Below are 20,613 nucleotides of genomic sequence, written 5' to 3'. Positions count from 1 at the left end.
ATTTATTAAACTACTATTTATTGATCGCCTGGGAATTGCTGGGTACTGCTCCAGGCATAGTGCTGAAAGAAAAAAAATTTTTCATAGCATATGTTCAAATCAACTGTTTTGATAAAGAAAAATTTAATTCAACTTAATAGGTGATTGATCATGTACCTATCATCTAGAAGACCATGTTTATATAAAATATGTAAAAACTAGTTAAGATGGTTTCCACTTTCAAGGAGCTGTCTAGGAAGGCCAGTAAGGCAAACAGCACCCAAATGATTATATTACAAAGCAGAGCATCTGTGCAATAGCACAGAACTCACAGTAATAGGAAGAAAGTGTGTGGTTCATGGCAGGGATGTTCATTTTGATCTGTGTTGAGATGGACCTCGAAGCAATACAGGCAAAGGGAACAGCATAGGCAAAGGCACAGAGGAAGAGCCAAAGGCATCTGTCTACTCTAAAAGGAGTGTGAGAGGCGCGGAGACAACAGCTTTCATAGTTGGGTTTGGGTCACACTCTGAAGAGTTTTGAGACTTAGCATGAATGGTTTTAAGAGTTATATTCTTTTCTTAGAGACATCCTCACTAAAGGTAAAAATTGTTACCATTATTGAGCACTTACCATGTACCGAAGCCTTTCCTACATTATCTCAATCCCATCCCTGGGAGTAAGTATTATTACTAGCCCCATTTATAGATAGAAAACTGAGGCTTAGAAGTAAACTAATTTGTCCAGCATTCTAAAGCTTATATTTAAAAAATTTCAACCATTTGATGTCCTGTAACTTCCCAGAGCATACATTTTCAATTAGTACAGGTGAATCCTTTTTTTTTTTTTTTTTGTAATCTTTTTGCCTTTTTCTAGGGCTGCCCCCATGGCATATGGAAGTTCCCAGGCTAGGGGTCGAATCGGAGCTGTAGCCACCGCACCATGCCAGAGCCACAGCCGACGCAGCTCCGTTTGAGATCTACACCACAGCTCACAGCAACGCCAGATCCTTAACCCACTGAGCAAGGGCAGGGATCGAACCTGCAACCTCATGGTTCCTAGTCAGATTCGTTAACCTCTGCACCACGACGGGAATTCCCAGGTGAATCCTTTTTATCTCTCCCAGTGAGCCATAGTTAAGAAGAACATGCTTGTACAGTGGTCTGAGTTTTACTGACATAAGCCTACGCATAGGGAGCTTTGTTTGTGATCCTAACACATTTTAAGTTCAATTTTTCTCTTTCTATGCTCTTTTATAGAAGATGACATGAAGATTGACGAGAAATGTGTGGAAGCAGGTAGCATTTCCTCTTGATAGATTTACCACTAAGAAAAATAGGAAGACGCTTAGCTGTAGATTTTCTGAAGCAGAGTCAGCCAAAGGGGCTACAGGCCTTTTTTTTTTTTCTTTTTCTGGAAGAAATGTGTGAAATGAACCCTCCCACCCCAGCCGTTTTGTTGGTTCTGACATTTGGAAGAGAAGCACAGCTGGAGGAATGTCTCCAGGCTCCAGACCAACCTTTTTTTTTTTTTTAATTCATATTTGTATTTTTATTTATTTTTTTGTCTTTTTAGGGCCCCACCATCAGCAGCAAGGCCAGGGATTGAACCCACAACCTCATGGATACTAGTTGAATTCGTTTCTGCTGCACCACCACAGGAATTCCTCCGTTTTCTTTCTTGAGGCAATAAATGCTCTCAGTTTCTTGGCCATCCCTTCTGGGGCTCCTAGTTTCTTGGGCATCCACAGATGTCATGTACAATGATGCATTTTTTCTTCTCTCCCACACTGTCGTTCTTACCTCTTTTTAAAACACAAATGCATGTACTTTTTGATGATATGTTATAGACATTGCTCTGTTCCTGGCTTTTTACTGAACATTCATATATCTTGGAAATTATTCCATCATAGTACATAAAGAGCCTTCTTATATATTTTAAAACAATCTATTGGTTAAATAAGGTATTGTCCATTTATATAACCACTTATTGGTAGACATTTGAATTCTTCCCATTCTTTATATTATAAAAAATGCTGAATACATCATTTCATATATGTGCGTATACCTTAGATGCAATAGCGCCTAATCCAAGGATGTGTGTGTTGATAATGTTGCTATATATTTCAAATTGCTCTCCATGCAAATTCCAGGTTCTTATTGCTTAATGCCTCTTTAGAACACTAACAAGAATTGTTTTAACTGAGGAGTAATTTGGTTTATCTCAGGTATTTCTCAGTCAACTAAATAACCGGAACCCAGTCAAGCCATTTGTCTACTCCTCCTTGCCACACTTCCCTTGCTATGGACCCCCAAGGCTTCAGACAGATCTCTAGCGGCAAAGCTGTACAATATCCAACAATCTGTTGGAGTTTACCGTGGCATTCCACCTTTTCCTTTCCTCTGAGCCTCTTTTAAAATTTTATTTTATTTATTCTCTTCTATTTACTATTGTATTTATTTTAAGTTCCTGCTGTACCCCTTCTTGTCATCACAGCCCAACTTCTGAGTACCCTATATCTCACTTAAGGCTTTATGTGCCATAGAAACACTAGTGAGTTGGCCTTGACTTCAGAAGAATATTTAAAAAGTGGTATGCGGGCGTTCCCTCTGTGGCACAGCAGAAACAAATCCAACTGGCAGCTGTGAGGTTGCGGGTTCCATCCCTGGCCTTGCTCTGTGGGTTAAGGATCCACCATTGCTGTGAGCTGTGGTGTAGGCTGGCAGGTACAGGTCTGATTAGACCCCTAGCCTGGGAACCGCCATGAGCCACAGATGTGGCCCTAAAAAGACAAAAAAAAAAACCAAAAAAAAAAAAAAAGTGGTGTGTGTACAGAGTCACAGGGTCAAGAAATTAGACTGTTGAACCATAAGCTCAGTATGGATAGTAATGTAACTACACTTTTTGTTTTTTTGCCTCCATGGAAAAACATAGATGAAGAAACATTTGAATCTGGTAAGTAAAAAAAAAGAAGTATTTGGTATTGATTCGTAAGAGTATATTCCAAATTTTGGCATAACACACTTTTTAGGAATATAATACAATTATTGCTTAAATACATCAACAATATGGTTGTGAGATATTATATATGTCACCTTAGACAGTGCTTCTCATTAGAGACATTTTGGAACCCTCGGGGACATTTTTTGGTTGTCACGTTGATTGGAGGCACTACTGGCATTTAACTGGTGCCAATCAAGAATGCTAGATGACCTGCAGTGTGTGAGACCTTCCGAAGGTCCTGATGGACAAAACTCATGACAAATCTGAATAAGCACTTCTTTTTTTTTTTTTTTTTTTTTTTTGTCTTTTTGCCATTTCTTGGGCCGTTCCCGCGGCATATGGAGGTTCCCAGGCTAGCAGTCGAATCGGAGCTGTAGCCACCAGCCTACGCCAGAGCCATACAACGCGGGATCCGAGCCGCGTCTGCAACCTACACCACAGCTCATGGCAACGCCGGATCATTAACCCACTGAGCAAGGGCAGGGACCAAACCCGCAACCTCATGGTTCCTAGTCGGATTCGTTAACCACTGCACCATGACGGGAACTCCAGCACTTCTTTAATACACAATAGCGATGTAAGTTTTCACAGGATGTAACAGGAAAGGTTTAGAAGAGAGCCATTATAAAGAGACACATTTAAATAGAAAAAGACACTGCCTTGAAATTGTTGAATAATTTATTCCACACATTCTGTCTAGTACCTACTGAGTAGTAAATAAACTGGAAAATGAGATCTCTATACCAAATCGATTCTTTTCTTTTTCTTTAACGTTATTGTCATTGTTGAAGACACATGGTCTCATCAAGTGTCTGTTCCTCAAAGTAATGTTTGAGGCTCTTAGGAACAAAACAAGCCCCACAGAGTATTTTGAACAAAACGACGAACTTTTGGAGCATGTTACCATTATTCACCTGTTTCCAAATGTATGTTATTTCTTTGTTTTCTCCATTTTGTCAGTCTGTAATTGCTTTGGCATATTACACCTACTGCAGTTAAGACAAGTTCTCTCTTTCCCATGTGTATCAATAAATCTGGTCTGTTATTATTTATCAGAATACTTTTTATTCTAGTGTCCACTTGTTACTTTGCTCTTCTATTTTTCTGTACTTCATATAAGAACTATTTTCTGATCATCTCACTTCCTTTAAATCCATGCTTCTTGGATTTAGTAGCTATAATAGCTTGTGTATTCTAGAAAGTCATGCCCAAAGTTTTATATTTACTTTACTTTATAAAAATATATACTTTTCAAATATGACTTTCCTTTTTATTTTCCTTGCTATTACAATTAGAGCTTTGCATTGGTTTTTAAAATTATGTGTGTTGGATTATATCTATGAATTTCATTCTACACGAGTAAAGAGATTGCTATAAAAATTACTTATAAAAAAGATAGTATTGAAACAGAGTTGGGAACTACTCACCTAAACTGTTTAGTTACCATTTATGTTGTTTCTAAATTTTCTATTTCCAGTTAGATAGTTGGCCTGTTAGGGGTACACATGGATCAATGTGTGGGATTGGTTTGAATGTTTTTTTTTTGTTTTTTTTTTTTTTTTATTTAGGGCAGTACCCATGGCATATGGAAATTCCCTGGCTAGGGGTCAAATCGGAGCTACAGCTGCTGGCCTACACCACAGCCACAGCAATGCTAGATCCCAGCCATGTCTGACCTACACCACAGCTCTCGGCAATGCCTGATCCTTAACCCACTGAACAGGGCCAGGGATAGTACCCATGTCCTTATGGATACTAGCCGGGTTTGTTACTGCTGAGCCACAATGGGAGCTCCAGGATTAGTTGAGTTTTTAACTCCTCTGAATTATAGTCATCCTTCTTTGCTCTGTTCACCTCATCATTCTGCTGGGAGGCACTCCACATGCCAAAGCTGTGGTTGAGGCTTAGAGGTATTTGTGACATCTGTGAAAGGAGAGGCAATATTGTGCAATGGTCAAAGTCATGGACTGGAGCCAGATTGTCCAGGCATGAATCTTGGCCCATTACTCACTAGCTAAGGGGTCTTCTGTCTCTTAACCTCTCTGTCCTTCAGGTGCTCCAGTGCCTAAAGTGGGAAAAATGATTTATCTAAGAAAAAAATGCTTAGAATGTAAATGCCTACATGTTAACTAGCATTATTATGAACGAAAAAATAGGGGCAAGCAGCAGCTAGGTCTGTAATAACAACACTGCACAAGAAAGCGTACAGCTGCCCTTTATGGTCCAAAGCATCACTTCTAGATGCCTTCTAGTTGAAAGAGTGAGAACCTCCAAGTACATTCTGAACCCAGCTCACTTAGGAACTCAATGGAGGAATAATTGGTGCCCAGCTGGCATGTCTTCTAAGTAAATAACCCTGACATTCATTCATGGTGCTTAATTCTGTTACTTAGAGCACTTAATGGGCAGTTAAAGTTTCTTCAGTTTGGGTCCCAACTCTTCTCTGAATGTGACCTCTTTGAAGTTCTCTGGAGGTCATGGTACAGTCTAATTAGGAATGCCATTTAAACAAACAAATATACAATAAAACCCCCCAAACAAAAACAGGGATTATGGATGTTTCAAGATGTCTAGAAAATAAAGAAACAGTATGCTCTGTGGTCCATTGCACCTGTCTTCAAGGGTCCAACTGGAGGTGGAAATGTGTATCTGGACATGGGGATGGGTGAGGAATAAGGATGCTTGGGCCAGAGGCTGCAGTAGCCCCTGTTCAGGTGCCCCTTCCACCACCTCCTCCACTTCTCAGGACTGCAGCCACATGGCTCCCAGGACAAAAGGAAAGAGGAGGTTTGAACCACTTGCCTTCCTCTAATTTCTCTCTTTCAAGCCCTATTCTGTGTCAACTGAAAGAAGTCTGCATGGATAGGAAATCTTCAGGAAAGTCCAGATAAGCAACTTGCAGGAAAAGTTATTGTCTGCTGGGCAGCAGAGTTGGGTCCGAGGAGTTTCTGGGTCTCCAGTTGTGCACATATGTAAGAATGGGCATTAATCTCAAAAACACAAATTAATGAAGAAGTCAACATTTTCAATAAGCTACGTAAAAATAAAATGCCCACAGATGAATCATAAGGAATCTGGAGGGCCGTCATTCAAAGTGAGAAAACGTTGCCCATATTTTGCTCTTTAAATTAAGTGAACAGTTTTAAGCTCAACATGAACATCTCGTGCTGTGCTTTGGCATCTCCTACCGAGGCCACAACTTTCCCTAACAGTAACATGAATACTGCCCTTGTGTTGTTTGTCCTTATTGTTGTTTGTCTTTATTTTGCCAACTCGATCTTCTCAAAGGCTTAACTTTTTCATGTCTACTTCCTCACTTACCAAAAATCCAGAAGAACTTTCTGAAGGTAATTGTTCATTTTTGTGTTTTTAGCAGACCAAATAGAGTTATGTTTGAGATCTTTCAGTGCCTCAACGGGAATACTTGGCTGGATATATTTTAAGATAAGATGAGATATTTTAGGGTGAAATCAATGATGAGGTATTCGCTGTCATAGAAAATATGTTTAAATGAACAATAAAAGTAATTAAGCTTTATGAATATATCCCTAAGTAAACACTTCCTTTTAAAGCCATTGACATATTGCAGTTTAAAAATATGCTTTCTTACCAGAAGATGAAATTGATTTTGGTGTATTTTCTTTACTATTTAACATGTATGTTAAAAAAACAAAGTTTAAGAAAAAAAGGTTTTATATACATATAAAACTTTACATATATATTTAGGTTATATATATAAACTTTTATACATATATTTAGTTTTTTTATATATATATAAATCTTTGTAATGTATATATTTCAGTTTATTCTATGAACAAATGCTCTTTATATCTTATTTCAATGATCAGAACAGAGTTGTATAAGTGAAAAGGAATGTATGTTAGCAAAAAGTAATTTGAAAATGGCGTTTTATTTTATTTTATTTTATTTTATTTTATTTTGCTTTTTAGGGCCACACCTGTGGCATATGGAAGTTCCCAGACTAGGGATTGAATCGGAGCTACAGCTGCTGGCCTACGCCACAGCCACTGCAATGCGGGATCTGAGCTGCATCTGCCACCTACACCACAGCTCATGCCAACTCTGGATCCTTAACCCACTGAGCAAGGCCAGGAATCAAACCCACATCCTCCTGGATCCTAGTCAGGTTTGTTAACCGCTGAGCCATGCAGGGAGCTCCCAGCATTTTAATGATATGTTTTTTCCAGGGTTTATAACAATTTTTCTGAGACCCCAGTAAAGCAGAGACAGGAGTTTAAGCTAGCTCTAGATGTTACAGAACCACTGGGCACAGTTTTCCTCACTTTTGTTTCTTGGATTCCTGGACAGTCAGAAACAATTGGCAGCCATAGAGCAAATACTAATTTTATACAGAATGAACCGTTTCTAACAGATTAAATATAGGACCTACAGCACATCATATCTATGAGTTAAAGTCAACACCAATTTATGAGTCTCCTTTTTTAAAAATCAGCTTTCTTTGGATGCATTTAAAAATATATGCCCAAATGTATATGTTCTTACTATGACTATATCTTTTTTTGTAATTTTAAACGAGTAAAATAGCTTTTTTTCCAACCATATTAGACAGAATATATGCAGTGTATTGCCAAATTTCTGAAGAGTATCTCTTTATAGTTTGATGCATGTGATAGGATGGAAAATGTTTAGGACATTCTTTAATGAGCCACCCAAGGATACATTCAGCTGTGCTGCCATCTATGGAAATCGTGTCGCTTGGAGATTTGAAGACAATTTCATGCATCCATTCTAAGTAAACCTCTTCTTCTCCTCCATCTATTCCTGCCATTTTCTATGTTCCAGACAAGGAGGAATTCGTCGGCTGTGGTCAGAAGTTCTATATTGGTACGTAATGCTTCATAAGAGGTGAGTCTTTGTCACTTGTTAAGTTATGGTCATATCATTGTGAATGAACCTGGCTCTTCTGAAAACTTCTTTTGCTGATGGACACTCCCAAACTTGTTCCTTGTTCTGGCTTCTTTTCTTTAAATCAGTGTTCTTATATGTTGATTGTTTATTGTAACTCGTCTGGTTTACATTGGATATCTATTCATTATTCGTCAAAAACGAACTTTTTGTTTTCTTCCAGACTATTCTAGTAAGTTGTTCTAAATAGTTCTAAATAGTTTTCATGGTCCCACTTCCATAATCTAACTGGGCAGAGCTTTCGGGAGGACCAAACACCTTTACCACTCAATTAAAACCATGCTGGGTAACCAAGCCGGGCTTCCTCCTTACTCGAGACGGCGGGCAAACAAACAGCAGGGCTGCAGGGTCTATAAGGTAGAATGCTGGTTCCCAGGCCTCAATGCATGGTGGAATCATCGGGGAACTTTAAAAACAACATGGGGCTACTCTTCAGCATCTCTTCCCGAATAATTCAGCCCCAAAGCCATTAGGCAGCCTGAACAGGATAGGCATGAACACAAAGGAGGAAGCAGGCTGGGGTAGTGCATCAGAGCCTGAGCAGGGGTGATGGCGGCCTAGAGCAGGTTGTTGGGGCACGAGTAAAGCAAGCAGGGCAGCTGCCATCACCTGATCCCTGCTACCTCACAGCCTCTACAAAGACACCCTCCTCACCTGGGCTGGGCTTGACACTTTCTGCCAGGCTGCTGATAATGCGCAGCCCCTGTTCTGCATAGGTGCGCTTGGTTAATACAATAAGTAAAAGTATTGAGGATAATAAGAGCCAGATCTCCCACTTTTAGAAAAAGGAATTCTGCATACGGAAAGGGCGGGAGGCCAGAATGAAAACTGTAGGGTTGAACTGGTCTTGTAGGAATTGGTGTAAACACATAATGTTCAATATATATAGATACAAGCAATGTAAATGTGTGTGTATTGATTCATGCGCACACGTATAATCCCTCGCTCTGTCTTCTGAGAGAACCTGGGAACATCTCTGAAAATACTAGAAAGCCCTATGATTCAGTAGGCAAATTTAAGGCAAGCAGTCTAAAATCACCACCAAGAAGTCCCCCTCCACCACGGATCACACAGTTGTGGGCAACCATCTAACCTGTTTGTGTCTAAATGTATCCATCTAAAAAATGTAATAAGCCTGCTCCCACCAGTTTGCAGCCTGGCCCAAGCCACCATCCTTCCTTACCTCAGACACTGCAGTGCCTCTTGCTTGAGCCTATACTTACTGTCCCTGCAGTTTACATCCTGCCCCCAGCTACCAGAAAGTCTTCAGAAATCAAATCATGACATAGCCAGCTCTCCCACATCCAGTGACTTCCCATCCCACTTTGATCACAATCCAACACTGGTCCAAGTCTCTCTGTGACCTCCTGGCTTCCTCTCCAACCCCATTTCCCACCTCTCCCCCTTCCGCTCAGGAAATGGCATTGCCCCTGCTCAATGCAACCTTTCAGAGGCTTAACTGAACCACCAACCTGAAAAAGCATTCCCCTCACTCTCTAGCCACTTGCCCTTCTTCTAAGCACTTTTTTTTTCTTTTTTGGTCTTTTTAGGTCTGCACCCGCCGCATATGGAGGTTCCCAGGCTAGGGGTTTAATCGGAGCTATAGCTGTCAGCCTATGCCAGAGCCACAGCAACGCCAGATCCCAGCTGCATCTGGGACCTACACCACAGCTGATGCAATGCAGGATCCTCAACCCACTGAGCGAGGCCAGGGATCCAACCCGAAACCTCATGGTTCCTAGTCCATTTCTGCTGCGCCACTAGGACAACTCCCTAAGCACTTATTTTTGTTGCTACTTTTATCTCTCCTCCTCCATAAAATGTAAATTTCATGAGGAAATGGGCTTGGTTTAGTTGACCGTGATCGTCCCTGGCACCGAGTCGATGCCAGCACATGGTGGGCGCTGGATGCAACGTAAAGGTAACGTGGAGCATTTTGCTGTTTTTCCTTCGAGTTGCTTCCTACCTTCTCCCTTTAACAGATGTGTATTAATTAACATCACAGTCAGTGCATGCTCCATCAGATGTGTGGCAGGAAGCTACCTCTCCTGCCTTCGATCACAAGTTCCCTGCTTTTCCACCCCTGCAGCTGGTTTCCGCCGCAGCATGCGCCTCTGCCGCCGCAAGTCCCACCTCAGCCAGCTGCGCGCCAAAGTGAGCGGTGCCAGCAACTGCTATGGCGCAGTGGGCGCCCCTTACGAAGAGGTGGTGAGGTACCAGCGCCACCCTGCAAACAAGCACCGCCTCATCGTGCTCGTGGGTATGTCCCCGTGGGCAGGGCTCACTCATCCACAGGGAGGCTTTCCTGGATTCAGTAGTCTTGCATTCCTAGTGGTAAAAGGAGGACCATTCGTGGACCTCCATATACAAACATTTTTAAAAAAATAATGAAGCTTGGTTTCTGTGTGTGTTTATAAATAAAACCTTGTCGATCATGACATTATTATCTCTAACTGAATGTAGTATGCCATGTTGCATATGAACATGTATAAGAGGTAATATGATCAGGTTATAACTGAATTTTTTTTCTTCTGTTTAGAATTTGTTTTAAAAGCATTGATGTGTGTTCCCCCATACTGAATCATGAGCCTATATTAGAAATAAATATCCGGAGTTCCCATCGTGGCTCAGTGGTTAACAAATCCGACCAGGAACCATGAGGTTGTGGGTTCAATCCCTGGCCTTGCTCAGTGGGTTGGGGATCCTGCATTGCCCTGAGCTATGGCATAGGTTGCAGATGTGGCTCGGATTCCGTGTTGCTGTGGCTCTGGCGTAGGCCGTTGGCTATAGCGCCGATTGGACCCCTAGCCTGGGAACCTCCATATGCTGCAGGAGCAGCTCAAGAAATGGCAAAACAAAACAAAACAGCAACAACAACAACAACGAAAAACAAAAACAAACAAAAAGGAATAAATATCCTTGGAGTTCTTTGGTAGCCTAGTGGTTAAGGATCAGGCATTGTCACTGCTGTGGCATGGGTTTGATCCCAGGTCTGGGAACTTCTGCATGCCAAGAAAATTTTTTTTTTAATTCTTAACATCCACTTCCCTAAGAAATTTGTAACCATCTCCTTTAGAAGAATGTGTAAAAGTCTTCTGGACTGCATCCTTGGTGCTAAATAACAGGGTAAGTACAGTGCTGGGGCAACCTGCTTTGTGACCAAGATCCCTGCAGCAGCAGTAACTAAGTCTTACTGCCATCTTCCCTGTGTATTCCAACTGTGATCAAGGCAGGTCCCTAAGAGCAGAACAACATACCTTACAGCCAGGACCAGCTGCAGAACTTTCAGGGCCCAGGGCAAAATAAAAATGCAAAAGCCCCTTATTTAAAAATGATTAAGAACTAAAGCGTGGCAAAAGAAGAGCAGCAAGCCAAGCACAGCCTCCTAAGCTTGGGCTTGTGTACCTGCAGAGTCCTCTGCCCATGACGCCAGCCCTGCCTCTAGTTGCGCATGGGGTATTGCCTCCACCATCTTTGAGGAAGTGTGGCCCTGAATTCTATAATCATGGAAGCTGATTTCTGTGTTGTGATGTGATACAAATTTCATTGGAAGAGGAAAGGCAGCTTATCTCAGATGAACTGACATGAGGCTAGAGAATTCCGAGTGTCTAGCATCAGATGAAATTTGCTGGGGTGACGGGTTCCTGCAGTTCCCTATCAAATTTCTGAATGTTTGTTTGTTTGTCTTTTTGTCTTTTTAGGGCCGCACCTGTGGCATATGGAGGTTCCCAGGCTAGGGGTCTAATTGGAGCTGTAGCCTCTGGCCTCCACCACAGCCACAGCAACATGGGACCCAAGCCAAATCTAACCTACAGTACAGTTCAGGGCAACGCCAGATCCCCAACCACCCACTGAGCAAGGCCAGGGATCGAACCCGCAACCTCATGGTTCCTAGTCAGATTCGTTTCTGCTGCGCCATGATGGGAAATCCATATTTCTGAATGTTGAAGAAGTGTCAGTTACTCCATGGGTCAACAGGAAAATTCTCAAGAGTTTTCTGGGGTTATTAAAGTTCATGAGAATGAAAGCTACGTTATTTTCCCCAAAGCACGCGCTCTCAAGTGTCTTCAACAGATGGATTGAAATGATGACTTCACCACATAACTATATTTATCTACCTCTAATAATTTCTTTATGTGATATTTTGTATTTAGGACCTTCCGGTGTTGGAGTAAATGAACTGAGAAGGCAACTTATTGAACTTAATCCTAACCGTTTTCAAAGCGCTGTGCCACGTATGTTTTACTTTTTCTTTCATAGGGGTTCATGTTTTGGTAAAACTTTCTTTGCCTATGCAGATGCACCAGTCTCACTTAACTGTATATACCATCTTTATTGAAAAAAATATAAGACAGAGTAGCTATTACTCAATATTTCTAACTGTATTTATTTTAATAGCAGAAATTGATTTACTAGCGTGTAGCTAGCTAGGCTTTTATTTTTATTTTATTTTATTTTATTTTTATTACTCAAATGAATTTATCACATCTGTAGTTGTATAATGATCATAACAATCTGATTTCACAGGATTTCCATCCCACAACCCAGGCACATCCCCCCACCCCCCAAACTGTCTCCTCCAGAGACCATAAGTTTTTCAATGTCTGTGAGTCAGCATCTGTTCTGCAGAGAAGTTCCGTCTGTCCTTTTTTCAGATTCCACATGTCAGTGAAAGCATTTGATGTTGGTGTCTCATTGTATGGCTGACTTCACTTAGCATGATAGTTTCTAGGTCCATCCATGTTGCAAAAAATGCTGGTATTTCGTTCTTTTTAATGGCTGAGTAATATTCCATTGTGTATATGTACCATTTCTTCTTGATCCACTTCTCTGTCGATGGACATTTAGGTTGTTTCCATGTCTTGGCTATTGTAAATAGTGCTGCAATGAACATTGGAGTACATGTGTCTTTGCGAGTTGTGGTTTTCTCTGGATAGAGGCCCAGGAGTGGGATTGCTGGATCAAATGGTAGTTCTATGTGTAGTTTAAAAGGTGATTCTTTTTTCCATTTCTTAGCAATCAAATAGATAACCTTTCAGGTAAAATAAATATTTAGCAATAATGGCTAATATTCATTCAGGACTTACTGTCTTCCTGGCAGTGTGCTTGGCTCTTTAAGTGCTTTATCTTATTTTTTATTTAAAAATTGTAATATGTCCACATAAAATTTAATATAAACCTATAGGTATTATACCATCCAAGGTGGAGGAGCATGTGGGTGTGGGTGCTTCCCTTTTACCTCAAGGCAAGAGAGAGAGGAACTGAGGACAACCAACTAATATGTGGAAAAAACTTAATATGTGTTCCTTGCTATATGAGAGGAACAGAAAGTTGGTGTTGGAATTGTGTCTGAAAAACCAAAGGATGAGAGCTTAGAGGAAGTGACCAAAGGCTGTATTTTGGGAGATAGCTGCCCTTTTAGAGTCTGTCACAGTGAGAGTTGTGATTTTTCCCAAGGACCAGATCTGGGCGGATACTGTGGGGGCAAGTCAGCCCTGGATTATCTTGGCTCCTACCCAAGTGGCAGCCTCAGTAAAAGCAGGCCAAAAATGAACCCTCAGGTACCTGAGGGTGTAGAAGAAATCAGAAATGACCAGGAGGAATAGAGAAGATTTGAGACACCCAGCAGTGGTGGTGGTGGTGGGAAGGTTTGCAAAGTAACCCACTACATCCTCCAGGAGATAAAGAGCCAGACTGAAACACCTGCCAGATCTAAAGGAGCCAGGAGCAGCTAGCATGAGCATCAGTTAAGAAAGGATTTTCCTGCCCTGCTTTCCTCTCCCCTTCCCCTCTGCACATGGCCTTGGAGAGGTAGTTATAAAACTGGGGGAATGAAAGGGAAGAGACGTGAATCAAACTCCCTTTCCTGACTTCTGGCTTCTCTGCTGGTTTCCCTGGGTACAGCAAGTCTGAGCCAACTGTGGGGAGAAGAAGCCTAAAATATAAGTGCAGTTCATAATTTTGATGATTACACGGGAATGGAATTTTAATTGTTAAATCGAGACTGAGTTTTTGACATGAATGACAATGAACTATTTTTTTAAATGTCATAGCAATCAGAAGAGTCACAGGAATTTCTAGATTTTCATCCAGGGCCAGGGGAAGCAAAGTTGCTTTATCATCACGTTCTAGAGGTTGTGCTTTCCAAGTACTGTTTACATATGTAAGAATGGGCATTAATCTCAAAAACACAAATTAATAAAGAAATCGCCATTTTCAATAATCTACGTAAAAATAAAATGCCCACAGATGAATCATAAGGAGTCTGGAGGGCTGTCATTCAAAGTGAGAAAACTTTGCCCATATTTTGCTTTTTAAATTAGGTGAACAGTTTTAAGCTTAACATGAACATCTCATGTTGTGCACCAATTTCCAGACTTTAACTTCTCATTGAAAATATGGTTCAATAGAAGCCAAGGAGAAAAGGTCATCTTAGGTTTATATTAACATAATTCACTATCACCCGAGAACTAGAATGTTTTACTGGAATTTTTTTCAGTACAAAGCTATAGAAATGATATAACTATAGAAACTCTAAGGGTTTAAAGAGAGGGTTGAATAAAGAAAAAACAAAAATGACCCCCAGATGACATTTGCTTTTTGAGCCTCTTGAAAGGTCCATACCTCCTTTTATCATTTAGGGATGGTTTCAAGTTCCTACTTGGTCATTTCCAAGTGTTGATATAATCAGATGTTGACCTATTTCATCCTTAAACTTTATTAAGTACAAATATACATGAATAAGGAGAATTTGTTGTAATGTAGGTTAAGGGACTGGTAGCTTTGCAGTACATACAGGACACAGAGTTGGAAATGTGTCTTATTCATCTTTGTGTTCTAAAAACGTAATATGACATCTGGAACATAAGCACTCAGTATAGGTTAGTTGAATACATGGATGTGCAGACACTGAATCACCTTTAGGTATTCAGTGAATTCCTATGTTCTACACCCAGTGCTATCTAAGCTGAAGAATCTATACTTAAAGTGGTCACATCGAGGAATCAGACTGAATCCAGACTCCACCAGTCTTTCCTTTCTGGAGAGCCTTAAAACTAATCACCCTCTCACTTGGATATTAATGCATCTGGGCCCGACCCCAGACTCTCCTGGGCCTTCTTCCTTTCAAATCTGAGACAACCTTGTATAGCAGAAGAAATAAGCCTAGGAGGAGTCAGAGCATCTAGGTTCTTGTTTTCAGCTTTGCTTTTCATTAGTTTTGTTTATGCAAGCAAGTTAGTTACTCTTTAAAATCTTCATTTACTTCCTAGTGAACTTATTAGTAAACTATAACAATTCATCTAGCTAGGAGTATGAAAGATGAAATGAGATCTTAGCAAATGCACTATCTAAACATACTACTGGTTTTGCTATCTGGGGGCCTTAGGCATTTAGGGTCCATGTATAACTCACCTCTTTCTATTTGGAAATAATAGCAGCAGTTCCTTTAGGGGCTCCTTGTCCTGGCTGAATACACAACACATTCTTATCTACTCTACACCATGAACACTTAACAAAGATTTCCAGATGAATGGATTTTGGTATGAGAACTTCTACTTTCTTATCACCAATTTAGGCTCCTTTTTTTGGTTCTAGCATATATTTATCTTTTTATGTATTTATTAGATCAGACAGCTTTATCCAAATGCATATGTATAATACAAACATTTTGAAGATTCTAAAACCTTTTTAAAAATTCCCTTTTTAAATAGATACTACTCGTTCCAAAAAGAGTTACGAAATGGATGGTCGTGAATATCACTATGTGTCAAAGGAAACATTTGAAAGTCTCATGTACAGTCACAGGTAATCTAGACGTTTAGAAGCTAATTTTCTCCTCTGGTCATTTTACATTCAAAATAGATTCCCCAGGAATTCCCGTCGTGGCTCAGTGGTAACGAACCCAACTAGTATCCATGAGGATATGGGTTCAATCACTGGTCTTGCCCAGTGGGTTAAGGATCTGGTGTTGTCATGTGCTGTGGTGTAGGTGGCAGTCATGGCTTGGATACTGTGGGCAAGCAGCTGCAGGTCCAATTTGACCCCTAACCTAGGAACTTCCATATGCCACGGGCGTGGCCCTAGAAAGACAAAAACCAAAGAAACAAAAAAAAATGATTCCCTATTTTTATTCATTGTCTAAAACTTCTGAGGGGATTTATTTTTGTTTCTGAAGAATTAAACAAGGAAATATATATTAACATAATAGTTCACCAATTCATTGGATTCAGAGAGGGAGCAGAATTGAGTTGCAAATTTTGGAGAATTTGGAGAAGCAGTTAAGTCCAAGATCTACTAATATATTTTTTTTCTCCTGTCAAATATTCACTAATTCTTTTTGTGCCAGCAAATTTCACATATTTTATTCTATTCTGTTGGAGCTTATCTTCTTGTTATTACTAATACTATTTTACCTGTATATATAGAAAGAGTTATTGTTTTCTTGGTCCCACCTTGCAGGATGCTCGAGTATGGTGAGTACAAAGGCCACCTGTATGGCACCAGTGTGGATGCTGTTCAAGCAGTCCTTGATGAAGGCAAGATCTGTGTCATGGACTTAGAGCCACAGGTGGGTCTGTAGTGGAATATTCTCCATCTCCCCAGAGTAACAAATGCAAGTCATTCATTTTATGCACGAGCTGTAGGTCATAGTTGAGACACTTTATTCTGTTAGCCTTTTAAGGATAAGACCACTTCCCATATCTAAGGGCCATGCTCTTATGTGAAGAATCAATTGCCAATTATTGTGTCTTTAGTTGGGGGGGGGGAAATCTAGCTTCTCAGACACAAAAACAAAACTGAGCAAGTAGCCATAAAGAAAACTGAGACTCTTGCTTTGATCTTGATCACAAAGGCATCGAGGAACTTCTTGTGGAGGGAATAAAATGTTGCTCCATACAAGGAGGCAAGCTTCCTATGTTATCATCCCTATAGCTGCTTCCCTGAGACCATATGTGAACTAGAGCAGGAGTGAGCAAGTTAAGATAGAGAACATACAATGTGTAGTTCAAATTTTTACAATCCTTGCATTTTCTTTGTGTTTTTTGTGGTCATTTAAAAATGTATCTTGTGTGCTAAAGAGCATCAGGAGACAAAGAGATTTGTTCTTACTTGGGTCAAAGTGAGTGGTCAAATGTGAAGATGTAAGTAGTATCCAGTGTGAGATTCTGGCAAGAAAAAAGGGAAGTGAGGGTGAAACTAGAGCTGATTGGCCTTGAGAGTCTGTCTTTGTCTTTCCCATGAGATCTTATATAGAATCCTATTCTCAGATTTCAGTAAGGGTGTCGTGGCTAGTAAGAGGAAGAGCCAGGATTTGAACTTATTTTGATTCTAGAACTCCATCTCTTAATTATTAATATTTTTTGAATTGAGGACTTGGGAGTATATGAGAATATACTCTGGCTAAATATAACTGTTAATTTCTGGTCTTAGAAATTTTGAGAACATTTGTATTGACTACAGGAAATTAGGATCTCTGTTTTTGGATCTTCAGTCTAATGCTCTCCCAACTGAGCTATTTTGGCCAGTTGGACTTCTGTTTTTAAATGCACATTAAATTTTTCTGTGTAGGGTATTCAAGTGGCTCGAACCCAGGAATTGAAGCCCTATGTCATATTTATAAAGCCATCTAGCATGAGTTGTATGAAGCGATCTCGGAAAAATGCCAAGATCATTACAGACTACTTTGTGGACATGAAGTTCAAGGTAAGATGCAGAGGAAATGGATGAACATACTGTTTTATTTCTCATAGACAAAAATCACTATATTATTTCCACAGCATCCCAATGTTAAGAAATGTAACTTTTGTTTCTAATGAGTAATGCCCTTATGATTTATCCTTTTTGTTGGACATTATTTATAGATATTAAAATAAAGTTTAATATTTACTATGATGGTACACCTATTTTTTCTCCTCTTTTGGGGTCTATCTTAAAAAAAAAAATGCTCTCAAGCCACAATTTACAAAGCCACACAGAAACTGGGTGTGTGTATTTAAAATGGATTATTTATTTTACAAAAGCAAAATATTTTGCAAATAAAAAGTTTGGGAGTTCCCGTCATGGTGCAGTGGTTAACGAATCCGACTAGGAACCATGAGGTTGCGGGTTCGGTCCCTGCCCTTGCTCAGTGGGTTAAGGATCCGGCGTTGCCCTGAGCTGTGGTGTAGGTTGCAGACGCGGCTCGGATCCCGTGTTGCTGTGGCTCTGGTGTAGGCCAGCGGCTACAGCTCCAATTCGACCCCTAGCCTGGGAACCTCCATATGCCGCGGGGGCGGCCCAAACAAATAGCAAAAAAAAAAAAAAAAAAAAAAGTTTGCTTACTTTAAAAATGCTGTAGTCCATTATCTCATCTGTAATATGAGGCATCTTTATAATACATTTAAACATAAAAAATTTTTAAATGTATAGCTCGATGAATTTTTTACATGTATGCACCCAGGTAACCATTATCTAGGTCAAGATACTACATCCACTTATTTTGTAAGTGGTAAAAAACACATAAAACACAACACTTAACCATTTTAACCATTTTTAAGTGTACAGTTCAGTAAAGCCTACTCATATTATGAAGCAGATCTCCAGAAATTTTTCAACTTGCAGAACTGAAATTAAGCATATGAACTGCTCCAAAAATTTACATGTCATCCTAGCATAGGGGCCATGCTAATTTCTATATTGTTCCAATTTGGGTATATGTGCTACTAAAGTGTACATAAAGTACCTTTACATTATTGTTTTCATCTCCTATTATTTTTTTTCTTTTTGGCCACGCTCATGGCATATGGAATTTCTTGGGCCAGGGATCGAACCCATGCCAAACATTGGATTGTTGACACTGGATCACTAACCTGTTGCACCATAAGAGAACTCCTATCTCCCATTATTTTAATCTTTGTTATTTTTTTAAATGACTACTGCATGAAAGTTTGATTCTCCAGCTTGCTTTTCAGACAGTGGAGTCTATGGATATATTCTCAGAGTTTTATGGGAATATAAAATTCTGTTCTCATTTTTATGGCAATTTAAGCAAATTAACAAAATTGTTTTTGGAGCATATATATGGTCACCTTATAAAGGAGTACTGCCACAAGAGCTTAGGGGTTGCATTAATATTTGTGTTTATGATTGCATTGGCAACAAGTTGTATTATTTTCATCATTGTGGACAAATATGAAAATAACATTAATGAATTTAATGCATTATAGCCAAGTAAAGGGCAATGACCCTGACTAAATGAACTCTTCACAATAGTAGAAATAGACAATATTACAGCTGAATTCAGTCATTATGAAGCAAGGAATCATATAGGCATGCCTAATGCCAAAAAACCAGGTCATACCATCCTTATGTTCAAAGTGGCCATTTTGTAGCTGCAAAATAATGTCATTCTTATCAGATTAATGTTCATTTGAAATTTGTTTAAATTTGACTCATATTTAACTGGTAAAATTTCTTTGGTTTTCTTTAGTATGTAGTTTGAGAGCTTCAAGTGTTTAGATAATAGAGTAAGATAATTTAAGTCCAAATGGGAAATTAAGAGGATGGGTCTATCTACAAATTGTTACTTAATTTTGTGGAAAACCTGACCTGGGAGACATTAAGTAAGACTAAAGATAGAAACGTAAGTTTTGTGGTTTAGAATGGAGGACATTTATATGAGCTAACTTTTTGTAAAGAGCTATGCAACTGAATGTAACAGCATAACAAGTTGCACATTATTTCTGTTTGTCTCATTATATTTGTGCTATGCATATTTTCCTATTTCTCTTAAAGGAGGAAGATCTACAAGAGATGGAGGATTTAGCCCAGAAAATGGAGTCTCAGTTTGGCCAGTTTTTTGATCACGTGATTGTGAATGACAACTTGCAAGATGCATGTGCTCAATTGCTGTCTGCAGTTCAGAAGGCTCAGGAGGAGCCTCAGTGGGTACCAGCAACATGGGTTTCCTCTGATAACTGAGTCTTAAGGAGACCTGCTTCATACTGGAATTTTAAACAATGTTCACTTGTTAAAGAGAGCTGGAAAAATAGCTGTAATTTAAAACAGTAGTATTGTACTATTTGCCCTATTATAATGTGTGCAACTTCAAAAGTGTTGTGGTTTGCTAATTAATCTTGCTTGAAAAAAAATTGTAAGGTATGGTTATCTAGAGTTATCTATTTGGTTTTTAGGGGAAAAAAAAGTTTTCCTTTACTTCATATACTGCATTTGATAGGGATATAAACAATGCTAAGTCACCGAGTATGAGGATATTTCATAGATTTCACATGGCCTTTGTATGATTCAGATAAGAAGAGCTTTCCTAAATAAAATTAGTGTCTAATTTCAAAAACTGCATTTTACCTTATGAAACTTCTGTTTCATGAACATGAATTTTACAAAAAGTGTCTACTTGACTAACTGCAAGAAGCATTAATACACACATTTCACATCTAACACCAGAACTTACAGAAACAGCACTGCTCCCATCATTTTACACATTAGGCTACAATGAAACGTTATTTTGATCAGAGCTGTAACAATCATTAATTTTCCCCAAAGCTAGTATCTACATTTATGCTTAAATTAGGAAAGAGGAATGGATTTCGGTGGTAGAGACCAATATCTGAGACACCTCCCCCCCCCCCCATGAGGACGTTATTCCACGAAGGCTGTCTTCCAGCAGCTCTTCCTACTCCTGTA

General features: G+C 39.6%; 1 protein-coding gene across 2 annotated transcripts in view; it reads left to right on the top strand.

Moving 5' to 3' along the window:
• The window catches only part of MPP4 (membrane palmitoylated protein 4), a 42,642-nt gene extending 22,374 nt beyond the window's left edge, over positions 1-20,268 (top strand). The window contains exons 12-20 of one of the 2 annotated variants that reach the window (XM_021075035.1): positions 1,239-1,277; positions 2,914-2,934; positions 7,807-7,848; positions 10,019-10,189; positions 12,084-12,164; positions 15,642-15,735; positions 16,390-16,498; positions 17,500-17,634; positions 19,705-20,268. In XM_021075035.1, coding sequence (XP_020930694.1) covers positions 1,239-1,277; positions 2,914-2,934; positions 7,807-7,848; positions 10,019-10,189; positions 12,084-12,164; positions 15,642-15,735; positions 16,390-16,498; positions 17,500-17,634; positions 19,705-19,890 — 878 coding nt within the window. In that variant the 3' untranslated portion in view covers positions 19,891-20,268. The remainder of the gene's footprint in view (positions 1-1,238; positions 1,278-2,913; positions 2,935-7,806; positions 7,849-10,018; positions 10,190-12,083; positions 12,165-15,641; positions 15,736-16,389; positions 16,499-17,499; positions 17,635-19,704) is intronic. The other variant, XM_021075034.1, reaches the window with a different exon arrangement.

Source organism: Sus scrofa, chromosome 15 (genome assembly GCF_000003025.6).
Source record: "Sus scrofa isolate TJ Tabasco breed Duroc chromosome 15, Sscrofa11.1, whole genome shotgun sequence".
Classification (NCBI taxonomy): Eukaryota; Metazoa; Chordata; class Mammalia; order Artiodactyla; family Suidae; genus Sus; species Sus scrofa.
Note: the sequence above shows the minus strand (reverse complement) of the source record. Positions and strands in the feature narration are given on the sequence as shown.